Genomic DNA, 26,135 nt, shown 5'->3' on the forward strand with positions numbered 1-26,135 from the left:
ATTTATAATTAACTACATGCGCATTTTTCATACGGAACATTCATCACTGCAGGCTGGTTAAGACCAACCTTAGAGTAGGTTAATCAGAATTGCTCGTCTGGCTTCTTATGAGGCTTTTGCAGTAGAATCAATCACTATAAATTACTTCATCAGTACTTTAAATAAATGCATTACACAGCAAATATGAAGATTAAAACCTGGAGCCATAATTTCAGCATGAAGTAAAAGGCTATATTTCATGGAATTTAAGTTTTCCAAAGAAGTGTTTACTTCATTATGTTGATTAATTTTGATTAGTAATGTAGAATTATATGTTCTTTCAGCTTAGGATGTTTGATGCAAACAATGATGGAAAGTTGGAGCTTACTGAACTGGCCAGGTATGTCTTCTGACTCTTTGCATAACAAGTATCATGTACCAAGCACTGTTACGGGAGGAGTTAAATATTTTGACCTTTGTTTTTCCTCTCCAAAGGCTACTCCCAGTGCAGGAAAATTTTCTTATTAAATTTCAGGTATGAATATTCACATTCTTAAGGTAACTTGTTACCATCATACATAACTGGTGTAATTAATGGATGTGTTTTCCTTTTGGCATTTAGGGTGTCAAAATGTGTGCAAAAGAATTCAATAAAGCCTTTGAGATGTATGATCAAGTAAGTCTTTCAAAAACCTTTTTAATTGTGTAGTCTGATGGCATTTATTTTCTGAGTTTGTGGAAAATTAGCCACAACATCTGAAATGAAAAATAGATGTTTAAAATTATCTTTAATGTTCTTTTTCAGGATGGTAATGGCTATATAGATGAAAATGAACTTGATGCACTACTGAAGGATCTCTGTGAGAAGAACAAAAAGGTAATCCTAAAGGCCTTTTTTCCCCTTGGAGATTAGATTTAATGTGGATTTTAAGGACATGTTAATCCACCCTATTAAGATAAATATAGAGCTTCTAAGTCGTAATTCCTGAAGTCAAAGTACACGTAAAATTCTCGGCAGAAGTCACAACCTTGTAAATTCTGAACTAGGGGAGTTGTGATTGTATAGCAACACTCTTTAAAGCTTGCTTCTAAGACATCTATAGCTATCAGCTATCTAACATATGGCTATAAGATGGATAACACAAATGAATAAGCAATATTTATAATGTATTACTGTCAGACAGTCTGAGAATATCCACACACACACACACACACACACCCTTTTTTTTTTTTGTCATTTTCTGCCTTGGAAGCAAACTTGTTCATGCTGGTAAAGCATTATCTGTTCTTTAAATAGGAATTAGACATTAACAACCTTGCGACATACAAGAAAAGCATCATGGCCTTGTCTGATGGAGGAAAGCTTTACCGAGCAGAACTGGCTCTTATTCTCTGTGCTGAGGAAAACTAGAACTCTTCTATCATGTCCACTTAACTAGTGATGTACTCATCTACACAATAACTGTGCACTATAAGGGAGTAGGCTGTATTTTTAAACTGCATATAGAAAATTAGCCAGGATGTGTGGCACATTCCTTTCAGTTTGTTTCTATACTGTTTGTAATGTACAGTTTTTGTAACAATAAGATTGATAAAGAGATTGTTTATGTTTGGGCCAGTCTGTATATTCAAAAAGAAACTAAAATATGTCGGGGTTGGTTTTGGTTTTGCTTTCATAAACACAGCTGGGAAAAAAATTAAACCTGCTGACATTGCTGTGGTCATCATATCCTTTGACACTTGCAACATTTCTTGTTGAACTACGTAACAAAAAGGTCTACAGATATCTTTCCCCGTTACAAGCATGGGGTTTTTAAATGCAAAATATGAATTCAGATGAAACATGATCTAGGTCTGAAATAGGAAAGAGATGCTGGCATGCCTGATTTCCAAAATTTAACAAGGCACTAGGAAATATTTTCAGTTGTCGAACCGCCCACTTACAGGTCTGTGCTCTCTGCAGTTTTTCAATTACTCTTCTCATTATGAACTCATAGCATATAGACAAAGCATTTATCCAGGATAGACCTCCACGCAGTAGCTGACAAAAATGTAGTGTTTTCAATCTAGCTGTTTAACTTTACTGAATTTAAACACAGGCACTTCAGAAATAAATGCCTTTAATCTGTCTTGGAATCCTGGCTAAATGACAGGTAGTATAGTTAATACACAGATTAACATATGATAAGTGTACCTTTCATGACTATTGCTGTGTCAGAGAATATGACAATCCATTTTCTAAACTATTTTCACATTTTGCAGGTTATAACTATTCTAGTAAATTGCTGTTTTTACATCATATTCTGTGTAATCTATAATTAAATTTAATAACCTAAGATTGTTGGTGTCTACTTTGTCTATCTCCTGGATTTTTTTTCTGTACCATGTAAGGGACAGAACAACTATTTAAAAACCATGTGCCTCCTCAGATCTTACACTGAATTACTAATCTATAACAGTTAAATTAAAATTTAACACTAAATGAAACAAAAGATCTAGTACAGATTTTATACCAATCCAGTAATTTAGTTTACATGGACTCAGCTTTTTATTATGCTTGAGAGGTATTTTTAAAATGGGAACCATACTATGGAAACAGCCTTGTCTTCTTGCATCTTTATTTTTTTGGCTTGGCTCCCTTTTTACTTTACACTGGTTTTATGCCAGGCAACTCCACTAATGTCCAGGCCATTGCTCCCAGTATGTACTGGTGTCGGAAGGAAATTGGGCTGTGTCTTAAAGCCAAAAAATCTACATTGCTTCCACGTACAACTGTTTCAGAAGCAATTCCAGGTTAGCAGAAGAGCTATATACAACTTCTCAGATGCATCTCCGTGTCTTACGTAAGCAGAAGCAAATGCATTTTATTTGAAACGTGTCTCAAACAACGAGGCTCAGATTCTTGAAGATTATTGTCACTGAACTCCTCAGGCAACTAAATGCCATTTTAGGAGGGATCTCTCCAGTCTGAGCCTTGGGAAGTTAAGGAGTAGATGGTGCCAGATGGGTCTTGCTGAACCCCCTTCCCTCTCAAATAAAAAAAAAAAACCAACAACAAAAGATTAAGCTAGCTCATTGTCACCGCTTTACTCCCACTGCATGCACAGTGATTTAACTTCTGCTTGTTCTCCTCTTTTCTCTATGCAATGTGAAATAGAATTGTGTGTGTTAAGTGGAGGAACACTGAATCTGCCTATCAGTACAATAAATGATTGATATTGTTCATACTGTGCACCTGAAACCCTGGATCTTGCCTTATTTTAACATTCTAATAGTGTAAAGGTAAAGAAAAAAACCCAAAACTTGTATGTAAACATATGTGGCTGCTCAAATCATTACAATGGAAGATAAAATGTTTAAAGTGTTTTTTCACAAAAAGTCATCACAGAAACCTGAACATAAGTAAAGTTACCTGTCACAGACCTGTTCTGAAACCACCCTTCCACTCCAGCTGCTGCCACCACCTGCCTCTGCTGCAGAGCATGACACAGAAAGCAGGTCTCAGTCACCAACAGGCAGAGTGTTTCCTGCAGTTATTTCTCATAAATAAAACCTGGATTAAGAGACAGCAATTTAAAAACCCCATTCTAGCAAAGATGTCTACTATGTCAGTGCAAAGCAAAACAGGGGTAAGTCAAAAGTGCTGTAAAAACTCCAGGTTTTAAAATCTCTGAAACATTCCTGGGCACAGCTCTTAAAACCGTCACAGCTGGGGCAGAACAAGGCTTGGAATAGTGAGAGAGGTGATGGTAAGGAAGACTGCAAGCTTCCTTCTTCTGGTAGACATCTGGTGTCCAAAAAAAGGATTGAAATTAAAATTTTTGCACAAAAATTAATGACATGAGGTAGTGCAGGTATGCCATGTTCCTGCTAAACAGAGAAACTGACTGACACGTAGCTACCTGGGATCCACTTTACTGAAGCCATTAATCATTTTATTGTCTAAAAATATGTATTTTATTAAAATAAGCATTCAAATAAGCACTCAGGCTCATAAATACTCAAAACTACTGTCCTACAAATTATAAACTAGTACGTTGTAAAAAATTTTAGCCCATTCTAGTTTAAGTGTGTACAGATTAAATTTTAATACAGTGCTCAGTGTTCCAATCAAAGAAGGTGGTTTTCTACTAATTTTAAAGCACAAGAGAGCAAACTTTTACTAAGGCTGATAGGAAAAAAAAAAATAACAGTAACTATTAGGCCCTTCAAAAACCTTTGGCATTCTAAATGCAGTGTTTGCTGATGGATGTAAATGTTAAGAGTACCAGCTCAGGCAGAGTGCGTGCCTGCTTCCAGCTGTGCCCACCTCACAGCCCAGCAGCGCACCTTAGGGGCCTCACCTGATCCGAAACCACCCACACTGCCCAGCTGGCACCTGTGATACACATTACGGAGAATATCATACCAATTCTCACTGATGATTTAATTACAACTGAACACAGGCCTTGAGGCAAGCGATTTGGCCTTTGTTTACTGCTGCATTGTTCTATCCCCAGCAGTTAATGTGCAGTATCATAGCACCGGTCTAATCCGCCCTATTTACAACTTAGATACACATCTTTGAAAAGATTACCCACACAAGCTTACAGAATTTCTAAACAGCATATCCCATGTGCCGATGTCAAATACAGATCAGGATGCTGACAAGCAACAGTGCTTTTATGTAAAATGAACGTCATCCCACAAAATACGCACATGCTGCTGCTAAACTCCATTTAAACTAGGATTAAGTCTGTTTCATTAGATGTTTGCTTTTTCCGATTAATTTCCATTTGGCATCTTACGCATTTATACTAAGTCCTCATCATAACCATGGTTATAATCGCTGGTTGTGGAGGCATACTGAAATCCACACCTACTTGCTGTGTCTACGAGGATGCCCAGAACCCGTATTTAGGCACCCATTAAATATACGTGGCCTGATTTTCTCAAGTGCTGAACACCTCCAAATCCTTATGAAATCAACTGAAGTTGTTCTGGACCAATTAAAAGCAGGCCAATGCACCGAAATCCCAAAGACCATTTTATTTTACTGCACATTAAATTATCACATAAAAGACTGGGCAGTTTACCTCAGTTACAATGGGGTTACAGTTTAGAAGTTACAAGACAATATGCTCTGTGCAGTTACACAAAGGTAAAGATTTCCTTGCAATTCTGTGTCTTTACTTACGTGTTATCAGCACACGAAAAGAAGTAAAGGTAAGTGAGCAGGTCATGTGCCAATGAGCTTGGAAGCCAGTATCAAGAGGTAGGAATCCGCAGTTCCCTCACTGTCATCTTCTGCTTGTAAAGCAGATTCTTGAATTGGTAAATACCAGCAATATTCTCAACAAGAATTGAAATATTCAAAAGGAGGGAATTCGCAGAAAGAGGAGAACCAAAGATTGACAGCAGCTCTGGTATCACAGTACAGAGGTAATACAACTAATCTCTTTCATTTGCAACCTCAAATGATTTTCCTAACTTGTTTATAAGCCTCTGCTATAATACAATACCACTTCTACAGCACAAAATTAATGTAAGAAATTGTAACAGACAGGTTCAAAGACAGTAGATCATCAGCTGAAATAAGGGTGATTCAAGATTTAATCAAGCAGACAAGATGTACTTTTCAGTTGAAAACAGACAATGAATCTTCCTTTGTGAGTGTCTCGAAGTTGAGTTCATGGAAATGGTAACAGCTTTGACTGATGCGTCATGCAAAAGTATTTTAAACAAGGTATTTGGAGTCAAGGAAAGTTTTCCTTGTGATCCGTGAAAATTAAACTACCTCTGCAACACTACTGATTCCTTTCACAATCCCCAACATATACCATCATGTTTTCTTGTCCTTTTAATTTCCTCTCCATAAAATTATTACGCTGCAACGCCATACTTGTTTCACACTCCCCTGTACATTGTGGTTCACTGGCAGTCTAAGGCAAGGTCAGGAATGTAATAATCTCAGGGCAAATGTGTCAGCGTAAGACAGCGTGCTTAATGTGGATAGCATCTCCTACCATTTTTGCTATGTTTGGAATAAAGTAGATGTTGTAACTATGCTTTATGTCAGTCTGCAACAAGCGTGCACAACACACAGCTGCAGAAGATGCTTACAGCTTGGGTACCTCTCAGGTTTTAGGGGTGTTTTACGTATCTTTCAGGACAGTCTCATCCTCATGGACATTTAGGAACAGGTTCCTTTGGAACTGCCAAGCCAGACACCACCTGGGTTAGGCAGTCGCTATAAAGCTGCTTCCTCTTGTCCTTTTCCTGAGTTCAGATGTCATGTGTGGCTAACTTAGTAACAAACAATGCAATTGTACTTGGATAAGCACACATGTAATAACAACTTGAGATGTTCCAGATTCACTTCTTCACAGGGACATTCCTCTCCTGCCCCTAACAAGTCTAACAATAATTTTAATGAGGAAAATTAATCCAAGCCAGACTATTCCATTCTTCTGCAGAAGTGGATGGCTACATCAGATTAAAGTTTTTTCACTGAACTAAGTGTACATATTAGGAAATATTTTATAAACTATCTAATAATATGTATCTCTCCAAAACATTACATGTCATTTCTAAAACCTGCATCAACACATTGTATACATCTTGTCAAGAGAGAATGTTCAGAATCTAAAAGCAACTAACTTGCATAGTTTGAAATGAATGTTATTGGCATAGGTAAGATAAAATAGATTACTCTTATTATAGGTGCTCATTAAAATTTAAAATGTGCTTTCTGGTTCTATCACTGAATAGCATGCTTTAAAAATGTTTTGTTATCACTTTAAAATTAATAATTCATTCAGCTATGGACAGTAAACCGGTAGAAGGAAGATACTTTGGAAGCAATACCTGTTTCTGCAAGTGATAGAAACGTTCTGTTATTGAATAAATACCCAGTATCTACTTATAAGACAGGCTTTAAGAGACCTCCCTTCAACATTCTGATTTTATTCAATTAAGCAATCCCCTCCCCCTTAAATTACATTTTCCAGTAACTCTGACTGTTCAGAAAACAGCTTCAGTCCCTGAAAGATTCACTATGAATTAATGTGAGTTTCTCCTAGATGCAAAGTTGGCCTGAATCTCTCTGATGAGTAAAGCAATGAAGGAAAGACAAAGACCTTCTCATTTTTAATTTTCGGTCAAGAACCAGTATTAATTTTAAACTGTGAAAGTATTTTTGCACAGGAACGCACTGCCTTTTGCTGTGGAAAAGAAACATTTCTAACTGAGGTCTGTGAAGTTTACTTTCTAAACAAAGGACATCTACAAGCAGTCGTGGTTGAGCCAACAAATAGTGGCTCGGAGTGTTTAAAGCCACATAATGGATTTCTGGCATTTACTATGTCAGTAGATATTACATCTGAGCACCACAGTACCTACTGCTGAAATATTTGGAAAAAAAATAATTGTAGCTGAGCTAGGCTTATCTCCCTTTTTTCCTCTGTCCCTCCCTTTTCCATCTCACGCTATCCCCACCAAAAAATGCTTCTGCTTTCAATATCTAAAATATACACTAAATAACATGTAGGATTATGTAAAAATGTATGAGAGATTAAAAAAAAGTATTGTTATTACTATTTTATATGCAGGGAAGAGAGATGGAGGAGTATGTGGCAGCCAGCAGTGCTCTCTAGCCTCCAAAGCCAAGTATAGACTTGATCCTAAGACTGGGAATGTGCCTCTTGCCTTGATCTTTCCCACCTGTGCCATACACAGGACCTGAGCTAGATGAAATGTGCCAGTCTCCCTGCTTCAGAAGACCAGTTCCTGAGGGAATGCTGAAAAGCATACCTGCCCTGCTGTTCAGATACAAGAGAAATAACTTGAGGTCACACAAAGCCTGTGACAATGTTGGAGACTGAATATGATTCTCTTCAATCTCAGTCCAATAATTCAACCACATGACAAACCTTCCCGTATTAAAAGTTTTACACCCCCACGACTGCAAGAGACCAGTGTGAACTTATATGTACTGACAGCCCATCTCCAGAGGACACCCTACAAAATACCACGGAGAAATACTTGATCATACTGCAGTTCACAAGCGTACCTTTGGATTTTTTTCTGAAATATGTTTTTTTTTTTCCGAGTGTCAAAGCCTTACATGCAACTGTGTGCCATACAAACAGAAAATTTAAGTACACGCAAAGGACAACAAGCAAAGAACCGTATATAGGTGCCTAACTTTTCAATTAAATCACCTTTTGGGGAAAAGACATGGATATGTCAGAATTTGATCTTGACCTACCAAAACCCAAGATGCTATATAAAAAAAAAGCTTTAGATTATGCTCAAGTGACACCTTGAAGGCTGCTATGATAAACACATTTGCTTTATTTTATTATCAGTGGCACAGATACTGTTCAATTCCCCATAGGACCATTACTCTCAGGAGAAAGCTGGCATATGGAAACCTGCACTAATATAGTCCACCCTTTCAACGGAACATATATTAGCTTACTACACCTTTGTATTAAGGCAATCAAATGGTTTCAAAGTCAGACGCTGGCATATTTAAGTACAGCCTGAAGTGTGGGTAGGGACAAGATTGCTGCCAGCACTTGAAGGGAGACATCCTCAAATTGGTTCTATATTACTGACTCTTAAACCACTGTATCAATTTCAAAGCACATACAGCTATATCCATGCTTGTATGTGTGGATCGTCTGGGGCTCAGGTTAAACAATTAAAAAAAGAAAAAAACATGGATTTCAGGCCTCAAAGGCCAAAGGAGGTTAAATTTCTTTTAAGAACTCCATCCCATAGTTTGAAGCAGGGAGGACAAACAACTGGCAACTCCCTAATCTGGAAAATGTAATAATACTAAAAGAGGGACAGCAATAAACATTGTTTGTTTGTTTTTTCTTTGTTTGGGATTTTTGGTTTTTTTAATCATCTGCTCATTTAGGATGGATAAACTGACTAGATTCAGAGGTAATCCCACCTTAAAACTCCTTTAGTACTTTAGTTTGTGAATGGAAATGAAACCTAGGATTTCTGTAAATCTGAGCCAATGAGGTTTCAACGCTTTCAGTTCTGATTTACTGATATACTTTACTAGCCTTAAGTAAACTTTCTTTTTTTTTACAGAGAGACTCCCCTAGTCACACACACATTAATAGCAAATGATTTTTAGTTTCTAATTTACAAGAACATTAACTTAATTGAAAGAGCAAGCTCCTTCGAAAGGCATTGCTAGTCTTTAAATGCCATTTTTAAAGTTCAGCATAAAACAACAGACCGAAAATGTCACCAAGAGATGAGACCAAGTTGGTTATGTCTTTCAAGATTTTTTAAGTAACCACAGGAGTTACATCCTATCTCAAGTGTATGTAGTAAAACTGGTAACTTGAAACTTTGTTATTTGCAAGTGTAGGACATTACTGAAGTGTGAAGATTATGACTGAATTTCTTAGTTTTTCCTCAGATTAACAGTTATAGTCCTGAAATGCTATTGGAATTACAATATTTAGAGATACTTGCATGTATCTGAGAAAAACAAAAAAAATCCTCGGAAACATTAAAAACCTGGCCACCTAACTGTAGAGCATGGCATGGCTATATATGACAATCTAAAGAACAATAACATTTCAGTGAACAACTGTTGCTCACCATTACCAACAGAATAGACTGTAGATGGGATAAATATACATACTATATTCAAAATATAACTATTTCAAAATACTTTATTGAAATTACCATACAAAAGATTTTGAAGGCTATTTTTCTATTGGTTATTTTTCTAAGTATTCATGAAAAAGTAGTGGTTCATTTCCAAAAATCTCCACCGTATAGTTATGTACTTTAAGAGCCTTTTGTTTTTCTAATCATTGCTTCCATCATATCCCACTGCTCTTTGGTAACCTAATAAAAGAAAAGAACATTTTATTGGAATTCCATATAATAATTACACATATAAATAACTGTTTGAAAGGAAAATAGCACGCAAGGAATTTAATACCTTCTTCAAATCATTGAATTCTCCTGCCATAGAAACATATTCTCCACCATCCATTCTAATAACCTAGAAAAAGCATAAGCAGTATATTTAGTAATAGTGGGGTTTCTGTAGCCTTCTCCTATTATGAATTGTGAAAGTAAATTGTATTAATTTGGATCAGAAAAAAACATGCTCAAAATAATGTAATTCAATCACTTCTAAAAGTTCTTTTTAAAGGGACTACGCCATGCAGTACAATTAAAATGTTAATAATTCTTTTAAAGAATAATTATCAGGGTTTTTTTCCATTTCTGAAACCAGGGCTTTAAAAAAATATCATCAAAACTCAGACCATTGTTTAGGTTAATTGTATAAACAAGATCAACGAAAACTCACTGCTCCGTTAACCCAGCTTGCATAGTCACTGCAGAAATAGGCAGCAAGATTCGCTATTTCTTCTACAGTTCCCAGACGACCACAGGGAATCCTCTCAATAAGTTTCTTCTCAAATGAGCCTGTTGGGTCAAGGCGGCTAAAAGCACCCTGAGAATTAAGAGAAACATTTTTTTTAAAAAAAAGTTATAACTACATCAGAAATTAAAATCCAACAGAGATTTGACTCCACATAAACGATACGGAAGTTAACATTTACGAGTAAACTGTCTACATCTTCTTTGTGTCAGTATGAGGGAAAAGAAGAAAGTAAGAAACAGAAAACAATTAAACTCTGTTGTGTTGACATGCATCTACTGAGGATGATAAGCTGTAATTTAACATGTTTTGGATAATCATCTATGAAAAACAAAAGGGGTTAATGATCTTTGATTCCCAGACACCCTTGATAAACACTTGAGGAAATAAGCAATGTGCTGCATGGACAGGGGAGAGGAATGCCAGGAGAAGAGGATCCAGAAAGCGACAGAAATAAATTATACATGACAAAGTAAGTAATAATGAAAAGAAAAAAAAAAGTTCAGTTATATTGCAGCAATGGCTAGAACTAAACAAAGTCACTGGATGTTTTAGTATTTTAATAGCTTAGAATGGCATGGGAAATAGAAGAGGATTTTTGTTCTTCCTGGCTCCTCCACAAAGAAACAACCTCCTTAGGCAAAATCAGAAACGTATTAGTAACATTTCTGTTAAGTTACTGAAGTTATGAGTTAAAGCACACAAATTTATATAATCGTAGTTGTATTCATGCCATTTAAGTCTTCTATTGCCATATTTTTAAATGCCAGTTTATAAGCTTAACAGTATTGTGCTTCTATGCTTGGGTTTTTTCCTATCATGACTTACAACAGTTTTTTTTAAAAGACAGGAATGTAGAAAGCCTTGATTTTTCAATATGCTGTTTTAAGTAAAGCCAGTCTGCCTTTTTATGCTTTCAAGGGAATTTTAACTTGGAACCAGTATGACAAAACTAGTACTTTATGAAGAACACATATACCTCAAGTGGAATATACACTACTAGTTGAAATAAGAAACATTAACAGGAGGTAGCAATACTGACATTTAAAGCAGTTAACTTGCCACAAATTATGAGAATCTATAAATTAAAATGATCTTGCCATGTGATATAGTGGATACCAAAAGTTTATATGGATTCAAAAAGGAACAGGACGAACTAATGGAAGAAGAGAGATCCACCAAGATGATTACAATATGAAGAGATAACAACTGTATCAAACTCCCTGGACCATAGACTGCCAGAGGCTAGCGACATAAAGAAGAAATGTCATTAAATGTTTTTCTGCTCTGGCCTAAAAATCCACCAGATACAAGACCTGGAGAACCTCTCGTCTCATCCTGTAATGTTGTTTCAGCATTCTTACAACCCTGCTGACACCACCACTTATCTTTCTTTAAAGTCGAAAAAGGTAAAACTGAGCTGTCCAGTGTAGCATCTAATACTGCAAGAGGAAGAAAGAAAAGAAAAGAAAATAAAAAAAAAAAAAAAAAAAAAGAAGCAACTCTGCACCCCTACCCCCAAAACATCAGCAAAACCAACTGTGAAACATTTTACAGGTAGTAGTAATACCATTATTAGCAGTTACTGCTCACAATTGTAATATTTTGATTCAATGTGAAATCAATCCTCCCCTCTCCTCTTTTTTCTGCTGTCTTTTTTCTTCCTGTTACCACTGGTCTGGATTATTTCCTTCAAACCCTCCAGTCCTCCTTTTCACTCATATCAAAGCTTCACATTTCCTTGCTGACTTAGTTTTCTCTTCCTAGTATTGTGATTTTCAACAAAGCTAGTGAGATTCTGTTCTCATACACCTAAAAGGGATTCTGAAATTTTTGAATTGATGTTTTGTTTAAAAGTGAGTTCAGGCAGAAATTAGGCACTTTTACTCCACCAAGTGTAAGAATTCCTTTCACTTGACAAGCTAGTTATGTACAGTTGATAAGAATCAACATTAAATATTTTGATAAATAATTTCTTTGAAACACTAAAAAAAGGTTTCATTTATACTAGTGTAGTAGAAGGGACAGTGGCAGGTTTCAGAAGTTCAAGAAATTCTATTTTACCGAAGAACTGAGAGGTAGTGTGTTCAATATTCCAGCACAGTCTTGACTGCCAAGGAAATCATACTTGAATTTAACAGTTACAGAAAAGGTTAGACTATCTTAAGATTGTACTACAAAGCATATTCAAGGCTGTGTTTCACTTCATGCTATGTACCTTTGTTTTTATTGGACCTGGTTGAATCACATTGAATCTCATGCCATATCTACCCCACTCAGCCGCGAGAGACCTAAAAATTCATTAACAGAATGAATCAGTATTTTAAACGCAGTACTTAATAATGCTATTCACACACAAAAAAACCTGAATCAAACATGTAAATACTAGACTTTTTCTGAAAAAGGCATTTCTACTTATATTTTTTTTTGTTCCTAAGAAAAACAGTTCAGAGGGAAAAAAAACCCAAAATCACATTCACAAACACAGGGTACACAGGATTAATAGGTGCATCACAAACAAAGCAGTATTATGGAGCAATTCTTTCTCTCACACAAATTACACAGGTGATTTTGGCACCTAAACTCCTTGACAAACAACTGTCAGGCCACCATCTTTCTCTGGTAATTTAGACTATCCCACAAGTACACATTTCTAACATTTTCAATATAGCTTTCACACTAGATGCTTTGAAATAACACAGAACAGATATTACATTTTGAAGTGGGACCAGTAGAATAATTTTACTTTATGGCAACGTTTTCCCTGCATAAGCAGTACTTCAGATAGATCACCTACTGCAGTGAATGAATTAGCTTGGTCAAAGTCTCTTAAAAGTACACATTTCAGTTATAGCTCTGTAGAACAGAAATCAACACCATCACACATTCCCTCATTTTTTTCTGGATAAAGAATTCTAATTACTAAAAGGCTGCCAAACTATTTAATTTCTTCTGCAAAAGTGTAGAGGAGGATCTATTTGCTATGAAGGACTGCCCTATAGTTAATAATGTTAGAAATCCTTTTGTTTGCTGAGTAATGTGGATACACCACATTTCTGAATTGAGTGGAACTGCAGACCTTAATTTAAAATAGTGACAGGAAATCATTTCTTTACGAAACTAGACAGGCAAAGCAACAGTATACTCCACCTAAATATAAGCACTTTTCCTGAGAGAGAAAAAAGTGGAAGGTATGAGGATCTGATTATTAAATCTCTGTAATTTAAACTTTGGAACTTGCTATTGCTGAAAGAAGTAGTTCCACTTGTCCTCAGCTCATCCTTGTGATAAAAATTGTCATAATAATAGCAGTTAAGGCTTCCTTCTGTAAGAACCTGTCACTATACTATTTCTTGGTAGGATACTGGAGGATGGAAGGTTCTCTTATGAAATGGAATAGCAGGACTATACCAACTACCTCAATTTTAACCGACTCATTACCCTATCTCAGGGACGTGGAAAGCAGAACACACATTTTGCTATATTACTCACTTGCTCATTGCTTCTACACCAGCTTTGGCAGAGGCACTTGGCAACACAAATCCTGAACCACTCTCTGCATAAATTGTTGTAATAGCCAGGAATGCTGCTCCTGGAAGTTGCAAAAACATTTTAAAGAGACCCCACACCAAACAAGCAAAAAATGCATGAAGATCAAACTCTGAACTTAAGAGAAACGCAACCTCAGTGAGAATAAAGTTCGCAGCTCACGTGTTTGGGATGCCACTTCACTCCCTGTTGTAAAAAGATATTTTAAAAATCTAGTCTTAGAAGCTTTGCTTTTAAGCCCTTTTATTTCAATTCCCTCTTTTGCAGGAACATTAAGAGTTGTTCCATGTAAGCATAAATAGCTATAAATTAGGCTCCAAAGGTCTAAACCCTCAGACTTCTACTGATAATGAATTTACATGTGCAACTCAGTCTAACTGGAGTGAAGGTCTAAGGTCTTACAGTGTCTTTTTAGAAGCTGCCCTAGCCTAGTAGTCACCAACCAGGTAATTTGCCCTAATTTCACCAATTCCTGGCTGAAAAAAAAAAAAATACATCAGCATTAATAATTAGGATTAGCATAATCTTATAATGACACAGTTTAAGACTTGAGTTAAAGTTTATGCAGGGAAAAGTTTTTTTAAGAAATTTTCAGAAGCTTTTTCTGCAGTAGAGCTTATGACAGTTAAACTTGCATTACTTTTTCCCATTACTATCACAACAAACTGTATCATAAAAAGACCACTTTCTTTTATATATTTCATAACAGATTTAGCAAAAACATAGAAACTGCAACTGTTTATTCAATCTTTCCTTTACAGAAGCCTGCAAATTCCAATTATCTGATCAATGACTAGCATGAACTTAATGGAAATGGAGGACAAGGGATGATAGTTCACTACTTACGCCACAGTAACTAAAATAACTGTTCTAGTTACTGTATCTTAAAAATAATTTAATTAGAATAGCTACCCAAGGGATATTTCTAGAACAATATATGTTACCGATAGAATGTATGTGATGATGAAGTAGAGACTCAGTTAAAAAATTACAGTATTCTTACACAAAAGAAATTGAAAAGAACCATAAACAAGCACTGACAGAAATGCCAGCAGATATCCAAAAACCATGGACTATACTTATAAAAAATTAGTCTACAGTGAGGAACTTTGAAAAGGAAAATTAACACAGGCAAAAAACACAGAACAACTGAAGTTTTCTAGAGCTGATTGTTAATTACACATTTTTCAGAATTAAACCACAGAATTTTTAAAACACAGGTTAAACAGAGGTGAGTTGGGTGAACTAAACACAAAAGGAAGAATGACTGATAAATGTATAGTTCTGAAGTTTAAAGCACACTTCAGCTTATACACAATTTTTACTCCTAAAGCCTATATTCATAAAACGGACAATATCTAACTCCTATCATTTTGTAAAACTTTAGTGCATAAATAAATAATACACTAGCAATTACAAATCCCTTTTTAAATACCGGTACAAACTTAAAAGTCTAAAAGCAGAGCACTGTTATTATTTACCAAATTAGGTTTATTGTAGGTCACGCTGCAGACCTAAAAAATACACCAGTGCTTTAGTAACTGCTAGATGTCCAGCATCCTCACAGACTGTTCTAAAATATTTGCATTGAGTAGCATCTCCAACACTCCAGAAACTAAGGTCTGCATTCAAACTTAAAACACCAAGCAAGTAAATAGAAAATGAAGGTGGAAAATAAAGAGGACAAATGACTACACTTGATCTACTTGCAAAAACATGTCTCAAAGAAAGCTTTAAATAAAGCCTTACTTACAGACTGAGTCCCCTAGAAAGAAGGCATGCAAGTAATAGCAAAAGAAATTAAAATGTTTTGGAAGCTTAGAACTGAAAGGAAGACAGTCAACAAATTGAAGGCGAATGACTCCTGGATTTTGCCGAATTTAAAGGGTGGAAGCAAGGAAAGTAGTTTTTCATTCAACAGCAGCAGAGGCAAAGGCATTTTTAAAGCTGCATTTCATATTACTGCATGCACCTGGAAGACCATAAAACTATTACAATAGTTTGCTACAATGATATAGTAAGACAGAGTTGGGGACAGGTTTTTAATGCGGGAATATTAGCACTAGAATGGTGGAAATTATTTTTTCATGTCCTGCTAAAATATATGTGGGAAATACCTTTTCAACTGACCAAAACTGTTACAGATTTACTGAAACAACACTAACTTTATATGGTTATCATTAAATAGTATAACCCCACTGAGTACTTTTCGGAGAGGTATTTTGAAGAAATTGAACTAATTCAGGAGTTAGGAGAAATACAGTGCAAATACAAAAGGATTATTTCAACACAGTGGCTGTACCTAGAAAACAAGATTCAGAAGCGTGGGCACATAATATACCTCACTGCTTTTAAATGCTATTTGAGATGATGTCATTCAGATCAAAAATTAAGCTCAATGTTTTCTGATTCATAACTAGAAGATAATATAAAATGAAAGCATATAATTCTTTGCATATAATCTATGTTGTAACATAAAATAGCATGCATTATCTTTCCCTTAAAGACAAGAATCTGGTTAAGTAAATCTTTAGCTAAACAGTATATAAAAAAAAACTATCACATTTTTAAGGTAAAGGTAAAATTAGTGGATTACACTCCTGCCTAGTCTAGAACTAAGAATTATACCCAGGAAAATAAAGCCTAGTAGCTATTTCATTTTTTAATTTTTTTTTCCAAATTATCTCAAAGGTAATATTCTCTAGTGCTATTAATCAAATACCACAGCTGTGGTATTTATTTATTTAAGTGTAGGAGGAAAATTCAAAGTGATATCCTGACTTGCTGTTCACTTATATAAATGCTACATGTTCAGTTGCTCAATGAAACCAACATATAGAAGACTCAAATGAAGTAACAGCATGTTTTACACAAAACCTAATTTTCTGAATTTTAAAAACATTTTACAACCAGTACAAACTCTGCATTCAGATTTTTATATTCAACTTCATGGCCTCTGGGTCCAATTTCAACGGCACATTCTACAATGAAGTAATTGCTATCCAGTTCTACTGTGTGAAATTGAAGTATAGCTTTACTGAAAAAAGTTTCTTTCTAGAAAAGATTTAGGTTGTTAAAAATTGTGTTCCTTTACAAACTCTCAAAACTGGCTATAATAATGGTAAGGTAACAATGTATCAAAATGCTTAGTTACCATTTATCTTATGTTAAAGATACCTTTTTTTACTTTAATGAGCTCCTTTCCGATTTCCAGAGTTATAAAAGCAGTACCATTAAGAACAATATCAGTTATTGTTTTCCATGCATTAGCAGAAAGTCGTTCAGAAGGGGAAATAAAGTTTCCAGCTGCATTGTTTATCACAACCTGAAACACAAAACCAAAAACCTAAAAGTTAACTAAAGACAAACTCTTCCTGAGAGAAAAGCAAAGAATTTACAAGGAACTTCTTAGTGTTTCTAAGTAGAAAAGTAAAAATAGCCCTATCAAGGTGGTGGGGTTGGTGGGTGGAGAGAAAAAAAAGAACCCACAACTTTTTTCAAATCAATGTTGCCTTTCTACAAACAATAATTAGGCAGAGGATACTTTCGATACCATCTGCTTAGCCATTCAAGCTAGCAAGTTAGATATTGTTTATTTTTTTTAAGAGGACTAAGCATCACATAAGCAGTTTTTAAACCAAAACTTCTGCAGCCGGATCTTGTGTATTTAATATTAATATAATGTGCTGAAGCAATAAAATGATTTATTACTTATTGAATGGCACCTAGATTCATGTAGATTTGCACACAAAACAAGTCTTTGTCCTGAAGAACTTCTGGGCTAAATTAAGACATTAGAATTTTCAATAACAAAACAGAGCACAGCACATACTGCATTAATATAAAACAAATCACTGTTGAAGCCATAAATTATACATACAGATGGCAAATAAAATTTAAAGGCCTTCCTAGAGTTTGAAGGGGAAAAAAAAGTGAAATCCAAACACCTCAAGGCACTGGGAAGGTTACTTGAATCACTTAATAAATACAGTGAAGACAATAATAAAACTAGTGAAATAAGGACTGAATGATACAATCTTTGTAGTACGTAGATATGTAAGACTGCCAGAACAATTCATATGACAAAAGAGCAATTGCTTTCTAATTGCAAGTAACAATCTTGGTGATGGAATGAACAAAACAAAACTAGAAGAAATATGATACTGCCATTAAGATCTGTCTTTGAAATCTCACCTCACAGTGGCAGGGATACCCAGGCTTGCAGTATTCATAACCTTACATGTCATGTCTGTCACCAAGAGAAAAACTAGACAAAAAGAACCGAATATTCAACTTACTGTGCAGTCGCTCTTAAATACACAGAGTATGTGAAATTAAAGAGAAAGGAAATGCTTGTAAAGACCAGGTCATGGGGTGTATTTATTCAGAAAATTGGTGGTGTACTAAAAATGCAATACACAGGAAGAAGTCTCCTCCCTCTCTGGACACACTTAAAACCTGGAGACTGTGATGTGCTTTGGCCAAAAACTGCAGTAACTAACAGTCAAAATAATATCCAGAGTATCATGTCTACAAATCAGGACAGTGAGCTGCTTTGTTTTATAGCACTGTTATAGCATACAGCTATGAGAAATAGTTTCTCCACTTCTTAACACATTTAGAACTCAGCAGGTTCTCTTCCATGCCTGTAGGAAGCTACTGGTGAATGCAAAATATCTACAATACATGACAGTGTTAAATCTACAGTAACCATTTCTAAATCTCACTGACTCCTTTACATTGACCGTAACATCCTCATCACACTTTCCATCAGCTAGCTGAATCTGAGTTGTTTCTCTAACAAGCAAATCAGAATTTGGTGCCTATCATTGCTCAGACTCCACCAGACCACCCTTCTCAAAGCAAATCTGATGTAAAGAGCTCTGGTTTGGGTCAAACTATCAAAATCAGATGCTTAGCCTGACTGAAGATATTTTTCCCTTGATTTTATAAGAACTTAAGTCTTCAAGTTGGAACCTTCTTTGTGTATTTTAATAAGCTAAGAAAGGACCGAGGAAGATGTTTATGATTACTTCCATTTCTGATTTGTGAGACATTCTGTTAGTAAGCAACAAGTGTAATTCTGTACTAACACAGGTAAACCTCCTGAAAAGGTGAATTTAAGGGCAATATTCTGTTCACTTAATTAACGAGCCCCATAACAATAGTTGTACTGTTTACAAAGAAAATGTTAGTCCTCAGAGTAAGGACAACAACGTTTTGTCTATTCGGCCACAAAGTATTTTAAGAACCACAGAAATAGTGACCAGTCTGTGAAATTAGCTTCATCTTGAAATCTAGTGTCTACTTTTTGTCTAGTGTCTCTAGATTCCCTTAACCTTCTATCATAGTAATTTTCTTCATACCTACTATGCAGAATATTTTGAGTAATGACAACTGAAGTTCTTTCACTAGAACACTTACATCAGGATGTCCTGCCACTTGGATTAATTCGGCAACAGCATTCTTAACTGAAACTGGCTCTCTCACATCACACTGGATGGCATGAACCTAGATAATAATGGAAAGGCAGTTATAAGACTTCAAAACTGTATCCCTTACAAATTAAGCAACCCCACAGAAGCATGTACATGCATATAAATCCTATAACCATTTAAAGTATAACAACACATTCACAATTCTGTAAAAATTTACCTTATTGCCTGTTTTAGAAGAAATTTCTTCTGCTGTTCCTTTCAAAACATCGAGCTTCCTAGAAGTAAGTATACATCACTAAATTTCAATTAAATACAACTACAATTCAGATTAATAAAATCTAATTATTTTTTCTAAGCAAATTGAGCTAAACTTAGAATAGGTGCATGCGCACATACATGTTGTTGACTGAGCTTTAAGACAAAAAAACCCCTATGCTTAGCCACTAACTTTCTGAGAAAAAACTTTAAATCTAAGTAATTTCTGATTTATTACAGTAAAAGACACAAGCTGATCAAATGTGATAAGCTAGAATGAAAATATTTTCATTCTGAGTACATAATCATAACAAACAGGTTTTGCTACTACTGTACTGGTACTTTAGAAGAGACATGCATATTGAGATTTCAAACTAAATAACTAAACCACTGTTTGGATGAATGTCATGACACATGTTTAATTTGATTAAAAATGAGATTGGTTTTCCAGTCTTTAATGCAGTGCTATTTAAAAGAACTGTAGAAAGATCATCTTCATTAAGGGAAAAATCAAGGCTGTTTTTAAAGTTGTAAGAATTAAAAGGAATGGCTTTCATTTTTTATTGCAATTCAAATCCATATCAAGAACACCTGTAATAATACATGCAAAATTATCAATAATGGCCATTTCAGATTTTTGTTCTCTTTCAGGCTTTAGCTGAATTTATGCATAATATTCTGGGCTGTTTATCTTGCTGCCACATTTCATGGAAGTGTGTTTAGTTTATTTTTTTGTACCACTGGTTACACCATTAGACATACGTAGATGGATCTGCAAGTTTCTGGTATTTACAATATGACATTATAATTTAAAAGCGTACTGAGACAGAGTAAATAGAATAAATTTATGCAGTTCATGAAGAATAAATTAAGATTTATTATGAAAAAGAAAATAGAGCTTTTCAGCACTCAGTATGAAAATTCTAAAACATGTTCATTAATATTTACCGGCTTGCTATAACACACACGGCACCTAAACTGGACAAAGTTGTTGTCATCCCTTTGCCAATCCCAGTACCTCCACCAGTTATAAAGGCCACTTTCCCTTGAAAGGTATTTGGTGGCAACATCGCTTTTTGAAGAGGTGAAAAGAATGCAGCTTGCGGTGCATTGCTGTCTTGATGCAGCACATTTGGCCCACGGCTGAAAAACTGAAAGAAAATAAGAGGAACGTTTGTTTTTTCTCATTTCTGTATACAGGACTGTTATGCAAGATGACATTTACTTATGACAGTGGACATAACAACCATAACTGCCTTATTATAAACTGAGTGCAAGAATTATTAGAATGTATTATACATATGGATCTTCATATAAAAGCTAATACTAGACTAGTAAAGCATCTGAGCTATTCCACTTCCCATTCCAACTAGACAAGGGCACTTCAGTACTACATCTAGTGATTCGCTTTAATAAGAAAACATTCCATTAATGCAATGACGAATTTGTAATGTCACCAAGAAAGTCACAGCAAAAATAGCCAAGAGGATATTTCTGGCATCCTGAAACACTGAACTAACTCAAGCCCTCAACTAAATACTGAAGTAAATGCTTTGGGACAGCAGCATCACAGTAATAATTCTGAAATTTCCAAATTATTTAGAATGTAAGTGTTACCTTAACCTGAAGCTGTAAATACTTCTAAGTATGACAAAACTAGATGTTTTGTATTTGATGTACAAAAACTTAGGATAGTATGAGTTATATTTATTTTCTCTAATCCTCATTTGTACTTGAACCTTTAATGTATTTAGCTGAATATAAAAAGTCTAGTATAATTTCAGGGAAGAACAATGAATGGTTAATCTTGTATGGTGGTGTTAATAAAAACATGCAATTGTTCAACAGGTTGACGTGAAGAAGAAAAGTTATTTTAAAATAATAGTAAAAATATTACAACGTATTGTTCTATTTACTAACATTTTCAACACTAAAATTAAGACATAACATTTTTAGTGGTAGCTGAATAAATAATCTGTACATGCCACAGCTACAATGCACTGGAGTGAGGGTTTCACAGAGCTTAAAATTGGTCTGAGAAAGTGTGCATGTGAATCCTTCTGTGTGATAATATATTTGCATATGAGTAACACAGGTGAAAACAGAAAGAATAACGATGGAATTACGCTGCCAATTTAACAGAGCTCATGTTCCAAAGAAATGATGAAAGAAAAACTAAAGAGTAAAGAAGAGTGGTAGGTGCTATGTAGAAGAAAATAAAAGTAAAGCTAAAACTAAAGCTAGAATTATCACGAAAGTAAAGCAATGCTGCAAATGTACTTTAGGGATTCTTCCTGGAACTCGGACTCTTCAGCTACAGTTTCTCACAATGAGGAAAATAAACCAAAGGTGATTCTAAGAAACACAAGCAGCTCAAATGGAAAATCTAAAGACTCACAAGATTTTTCTGAAATAACAGAATTCTACACATCAGATCTGCCACCAAATGTCTGTGAAATACTGTTGATTATTTTTTTTCCCCCAATGAAAATAAAGATCTGCATATTTTCACAGAGTATCTTTTTTTTCTCCACAGAATACTATTAAACCTCCAGGAAAGGAGGGTGCGAATATTCTTTTCTGAGCCTTTCTTCGTAGTCCCTACTCAACACATCTCTTCGGGTAATGCAGGGAGAGAGAAGGGCTCCCTCCAGAGAACCTCAGCTCATGGCAGACACTGCAAATCAAGATGGCATTTGAACTCCCTCTTCCCCAGTCTCAAGGACGTAACTGGAGGTAACCCACACACAGTACTGTGTCTCCCTGACCTGTTACTTGCAAACATAGCCCACTCATCTTGGTCACTGCTACAGAAACTGTGCAAGTAGCTTTTCTCCTGCTCGGGGGAGAAAGATGAGGGAGCAGGCCACTGCAGGGGCGGACAGCAAATCTGCACCAAGACTAATGAAGTACTGTCACATATCAAGCAGCCAGTAAAGTTGGCGTAATTGAGAAATCTGTTCATGAGACTGCTATTGCCTCATAAGTAGCTTGCACAAGGGGCTTCCATGACAGGATTTACTCAGTTTAATTATTTCACTTTCTAAGGTCAGGGTTTTAAATGAAACTTCAGGTGTAAACACAGACATAAAGAAGCCAGGAAACAGCTTCAAAACAAACAAACCAAAAAAACAACCCTCACCCAGGGGGTCCAAGTGAATCACGAAATTACTGCAGGCGGCCCTCTGAAGCTGACAAGCCACCACCGGGGAGAAGGCCTGTGCCTGGGCAGAAATCGCTGGATACGGCTTCCAGCAACACCCACACGAGTCAGGCACGGCACCGTTCGGACGGTAATATTCAAACCACTTTACCTACACCGCACTGCGTAACTTCGCTGCGGAGACCAACGCCTCCACAGCCCGCACGGAAAAGGGAGAGCCGGGAGCTGCCCCGCGGCGCACAGGCCGCCCCTCTAGCCAGGGCTCCGCGGCCGACAGGGCTGGCGCGGGCTGCGACGGGAGCAGAGGAGAACCGGGGGTCGTCCCCGCCGTCGGGGGGTTTCTTGGCTGTTCCCCCGAACCCAAACAGCCGAGGCTCCCCTCCAGGCAGGGCCACCCCTCGACACCGCTTCGACGAGAGGACTCTCCCCGCGGCGGCGGCCGTGAGGCGGCCGGGCGGCCCCGGCCCGGCGGGCAGCACCGCTCGCAGAGACCCGCCGTGCCCTCTGACGGGACAAGGGCGCCCGGGCAGCCGCGGGGCAGCGGGGCAGGAGATCGCGGAGCTCCCCGGAGGCGGCGGCCCACAGCCCTCGGCCCCACCGGAGCAGGCAGCGCCTTACCCGCCGGATGCCAGAGAAGCAGGCCGCGGCACCGCCACGGACGCCGCACCTCCACAGCCGGACCGCCGCCGCCATCTTTCGCTGCCCAAGGGCCGGGAGTGGCGGGGGCCGGGCTGTGCGCCTGCTCCGTGGCCAGCGCACGCGCCGCGGCGGCTGTCGGTCCGGCCGCCGGGCCACCCGCGGGCCCCGGGCAGGCGTGGGCGGGCTGGCGGTGCCGGTGCGCCGCAGCAGCGCCGGCCTGAGCCACCGAGCTCGGGAAAGCAGCGAGGCCGCGGCTGCAGCACCAGAAAGGGGGTCCCGCGCCCGCCCTGGGGGCGCCTCGCCCGGCCGCTGCCGCCGCCCCGGGGGCTCCAGTGGCAGCTGCGAGGGATGGGGTGTGCTCGGTTCTGTTTATAAGCTTCACTGCGTTGAGCTTTTTAAATTGCAAATGGTTTATTCAGTGCTGCTTGAAGGACACTGAATTACTTTTTTTTTTTTTTTTTTTTTTTTTCCTTGTGGGATCTAAAACCAGGGGTTGATGTGCCTCCTGTCCCCTCAACATGGCTTCTCTCTCAGGGGGTCTTGGCAGTTCTTGGCACGTGTTCTTGGGGGAAAGGCATTTGTTCCAGAAGTATGAGAAAAGCGGTGGCACAGCAGGCTACTGATCAGGATTTCATGTGGAATGGGTAACACATGGCCTGATTTGGAGTGAGATTGTGATGAGTTCGTTCCAGAGGCTCCAGGCTGGTGCCACCACACGTCTCCACCTTTCATCTGCTGTGAAACAAGGTTTACCGGAAAAAACATGATTCCTCTTTTCAAATGCAGCACTGTCAACGGAGTTCAGAAAAGGCCTGAGCAGTCTGTGAACTTTAAATCATAGAATCATTTAGGGTGGAAAAGGCCTTTAAGATCATCAATACCAACCATTAACCTAGCACTGCCAAGCCATGAAATAGGAAACATAGGCAAAATGTTGTCCAACAACAGCACGGCCATAGATCATGTCAAATGAAGTCACCAATCTACAGGGGATTATGTTGAGATAACAAGGCATTTCATTTATCCCTGCTGAGTACATAGACTGGCCAATGGGAAAGGTAATGATAGACTGACTATCCACCCTTTTGCACAGTCTGGGTAAGAAGGCAGAGAGTCCTGCAGAGTTGTATCTGGCCTAGCACAGGAGCTGTAGGAAGCTATGAATTCGGTAAAGCTGCAGGTTTTGAGGAGAAGAGACCACGCCAACAAATCTACACTGTTAACACAACTTGGCGTGAAAGACAACAAACCCATGAGTGGGTCTATGCTACCAACTTTTGAAGTAAGAATTCAGGGCAAACAACACACACTGCTATGGGAGTTCAGAGGCATCAGAATTAAAATCCTACACCTTAGTCATCAGCTCCCTGTATAAAAATGGTCAAACAGCTCAATGTTCAACATCTAGAGAAAAAAAAAATAGTTGATGCTCTGTTGATACAGTAAATTCTAGAGTATGTAATATCATTATTAGTCCTGCATACCACCTGGCAGCCACTGAGGCAACAGTGCCACACCACTAAGCAGTTACCACAATACCATTAAAGCTGTGTGACAAATATCTGGTAGGTGTTAAAGAGTCACTGTAAGGTTTAAATAGTAACGTTTCAATAAAATCAGTTAATTCAAAACACACTGAGTCTCAAGAGATATGTAATCACTGAACAAAACAACAAGTTAGAGAAAGGAGTGAATATAGTTCAAGAGATGTTTTAAAGTTAGAAATACTACAGCATTTAGAAAGCTTCACTGGAAAGAAACTAACAAGGAAGAGGAAACAAGCAACAAAAGCAAACCTTTTACACATTGGAAGATACAAATGTGCCAGCTACCTCTGAAAGAATTGTTGTATTGTCATGGTAAAAGTGAACAAGAACATATGACCAAACTAAATTTCAGAAAATGTTATTCAGCAGCTTTCACTGATGAGGTGCAATCCCTATACCAGACCTGTTTTTCTTTGAATAATAATAAGCATATTTGAATAATAAGAAGAAAGTGGTTTACAAGACTAGGAAGCAGCCAGGAAACTGCAGTGACACTTTCATGTCTCATCACCTAAACATATAATTTAAGGCAGACTACCTGCATTTTACAAGGAAAGTAAATTGGCTTAATAAGCTACCACTCCACTTCATAAAATCCTACTTTAGTTTGCGTGATGTTTATTTACAAGTTTAGGAAGACTTTAAGAATGGCTTAACTGAAACGTTAAAAGCATCTGATCTCTGGTTTAAAGTGTGTCAAGAGGTTTAAAGTGCAGAAAATACCTGGTTTTAGAAAAATCTTCTCAGGTAACATAAGAAATTATAAGACTGTAATTCTAACATTTGTAGGAGGTAAAGTAATTAACAACCGTAACACCTAGAAAAGCATAATCTGAAAGAGTCTAACTAGCACTAGTATTCTTTAAAGATAATAGTCTCAATAATCTCTTACGGAAAAACCTACGAGGCAATTTAAGAGCTGACAGCCATACTGTACACTTTCATAGGTTTGGCCAAGTGGCATAACATAGAGCTCAGTAGAAACCCGAGTCCTCATTTTAAACATGCATGCCAATGAGTTTCTGCTGCCCAAACTACCTTGTCAAAAGAAATGCACAGCACCTGATGATAAAGCTAAAAAATAGTCCAAGAGACTTTTGACACAGAAGGCTTCTAACAAAAAGAAAAAAAATAATCCTAGATCAGGGGTAAAA

General features: G+C 37.2%; 2 protein-coding genes across 2 annotated transcripts in view; one reads left to right on the plus strand and one right to left on the minus strand.

The window, feature by feature from the left end:
• The window catches only part of CALB1 (calbindin 1), a 30,426-nt gene extending 22,906 nt beyond the window's left edge, over positions 1 to 7,520 (plus strand). Inside the window, exons 7-11 of the mRNA XM_080381855.1 lie at positions 324 to 379; positions 475 to 514; positions 602 to 655; positions 785 to 856; positions 1,277 to 7,520. Of these exons, the coding sequence (XP_080237981.1) occupies positions 324 to 379; positions 475 to 514; positions 602 to 655; positions 785 to 856; positions 1,277 to 1,390 (336 nt within the window). The 3' untranslated portion in view covers positions 1,391 to 7,520. The remainder of the gene's footprint in view (positions 1 to 323; positions 380 to 474; positions 515 to 601; positions 656 to 784; positions 857 to 1,276) is intronic.
• A 2,129-nt stretch (positions 7,521 to 9,649) lies between these two features.
• DECR1 (2,4-dienoyl-CoA reductase 1) lies at positions 9,650 to 23,885 on the minus strand. The gene is made up of 10 exons (XM_080381854.1): positions 23,414 to 23,885; positions 20,581 to 20,783; positions 19,595 to 19,652; positions 19,364 to 19,450; positions 17,117 to 17,264; positions 13,883 to 13,982; positions 12,609 to 12,681; positions 10,316 to 10,462; positions 9,941 to 10,003; positions 9,650 to 9,843 (listed from the first exon to the last, which is right to left on the minus strand). Exons 1-10 carry the CDS (start codon positions 23,486 to 23,488, stop codon positions 9,784 to 9,786), a joined length of 1,014 nt encoding a protein of 337 aa, XP_080237980.1. The 5' UTR covers positions 23,489 to 23,885; the 3' UTR covers positions 9,650 to 9,783.
• Positions 23,886 to 26,135: the final 2,250 nt, after the last annotated feature.

Source organism: Falco punctatus, assembly GCF_963210335.1.
Source record: "Falco punctatus genome assembly, chromosome: 3".
Taxonomy (NCBI): Eukaryota; Metazoa; Chordata; class Aves; order Falconiformes; family Falconidae; genus Falco; species Falco punctatus.

Excerpts from the sequence above, each read along its gene's own strand:
- DECR1 (XM_080381854.1), bottom strand. The coding sequence starts at position 23,488 with ATGGCGGCGGCGGTCCGGCTGTGGAGGTGCGGCGTCCGTGGCGGTGCC. Across the intron at positions 20,784-23,413 it reads GCTTCTCTGGCATCCGGCGG|TTTTTCAGCCGTGGGCCAAA; the intron begins GTAAGGCGCTGC and ends ATTTTCTTTCAG. Across the intron at positions 10,004-10,315 it reads CAAGCTGGGTTAACGGAGCA|GTTATTAGAATGGATGGTGG; the intron begins GTGAGTTTTCGT and ends TGCTTTTTCTAG.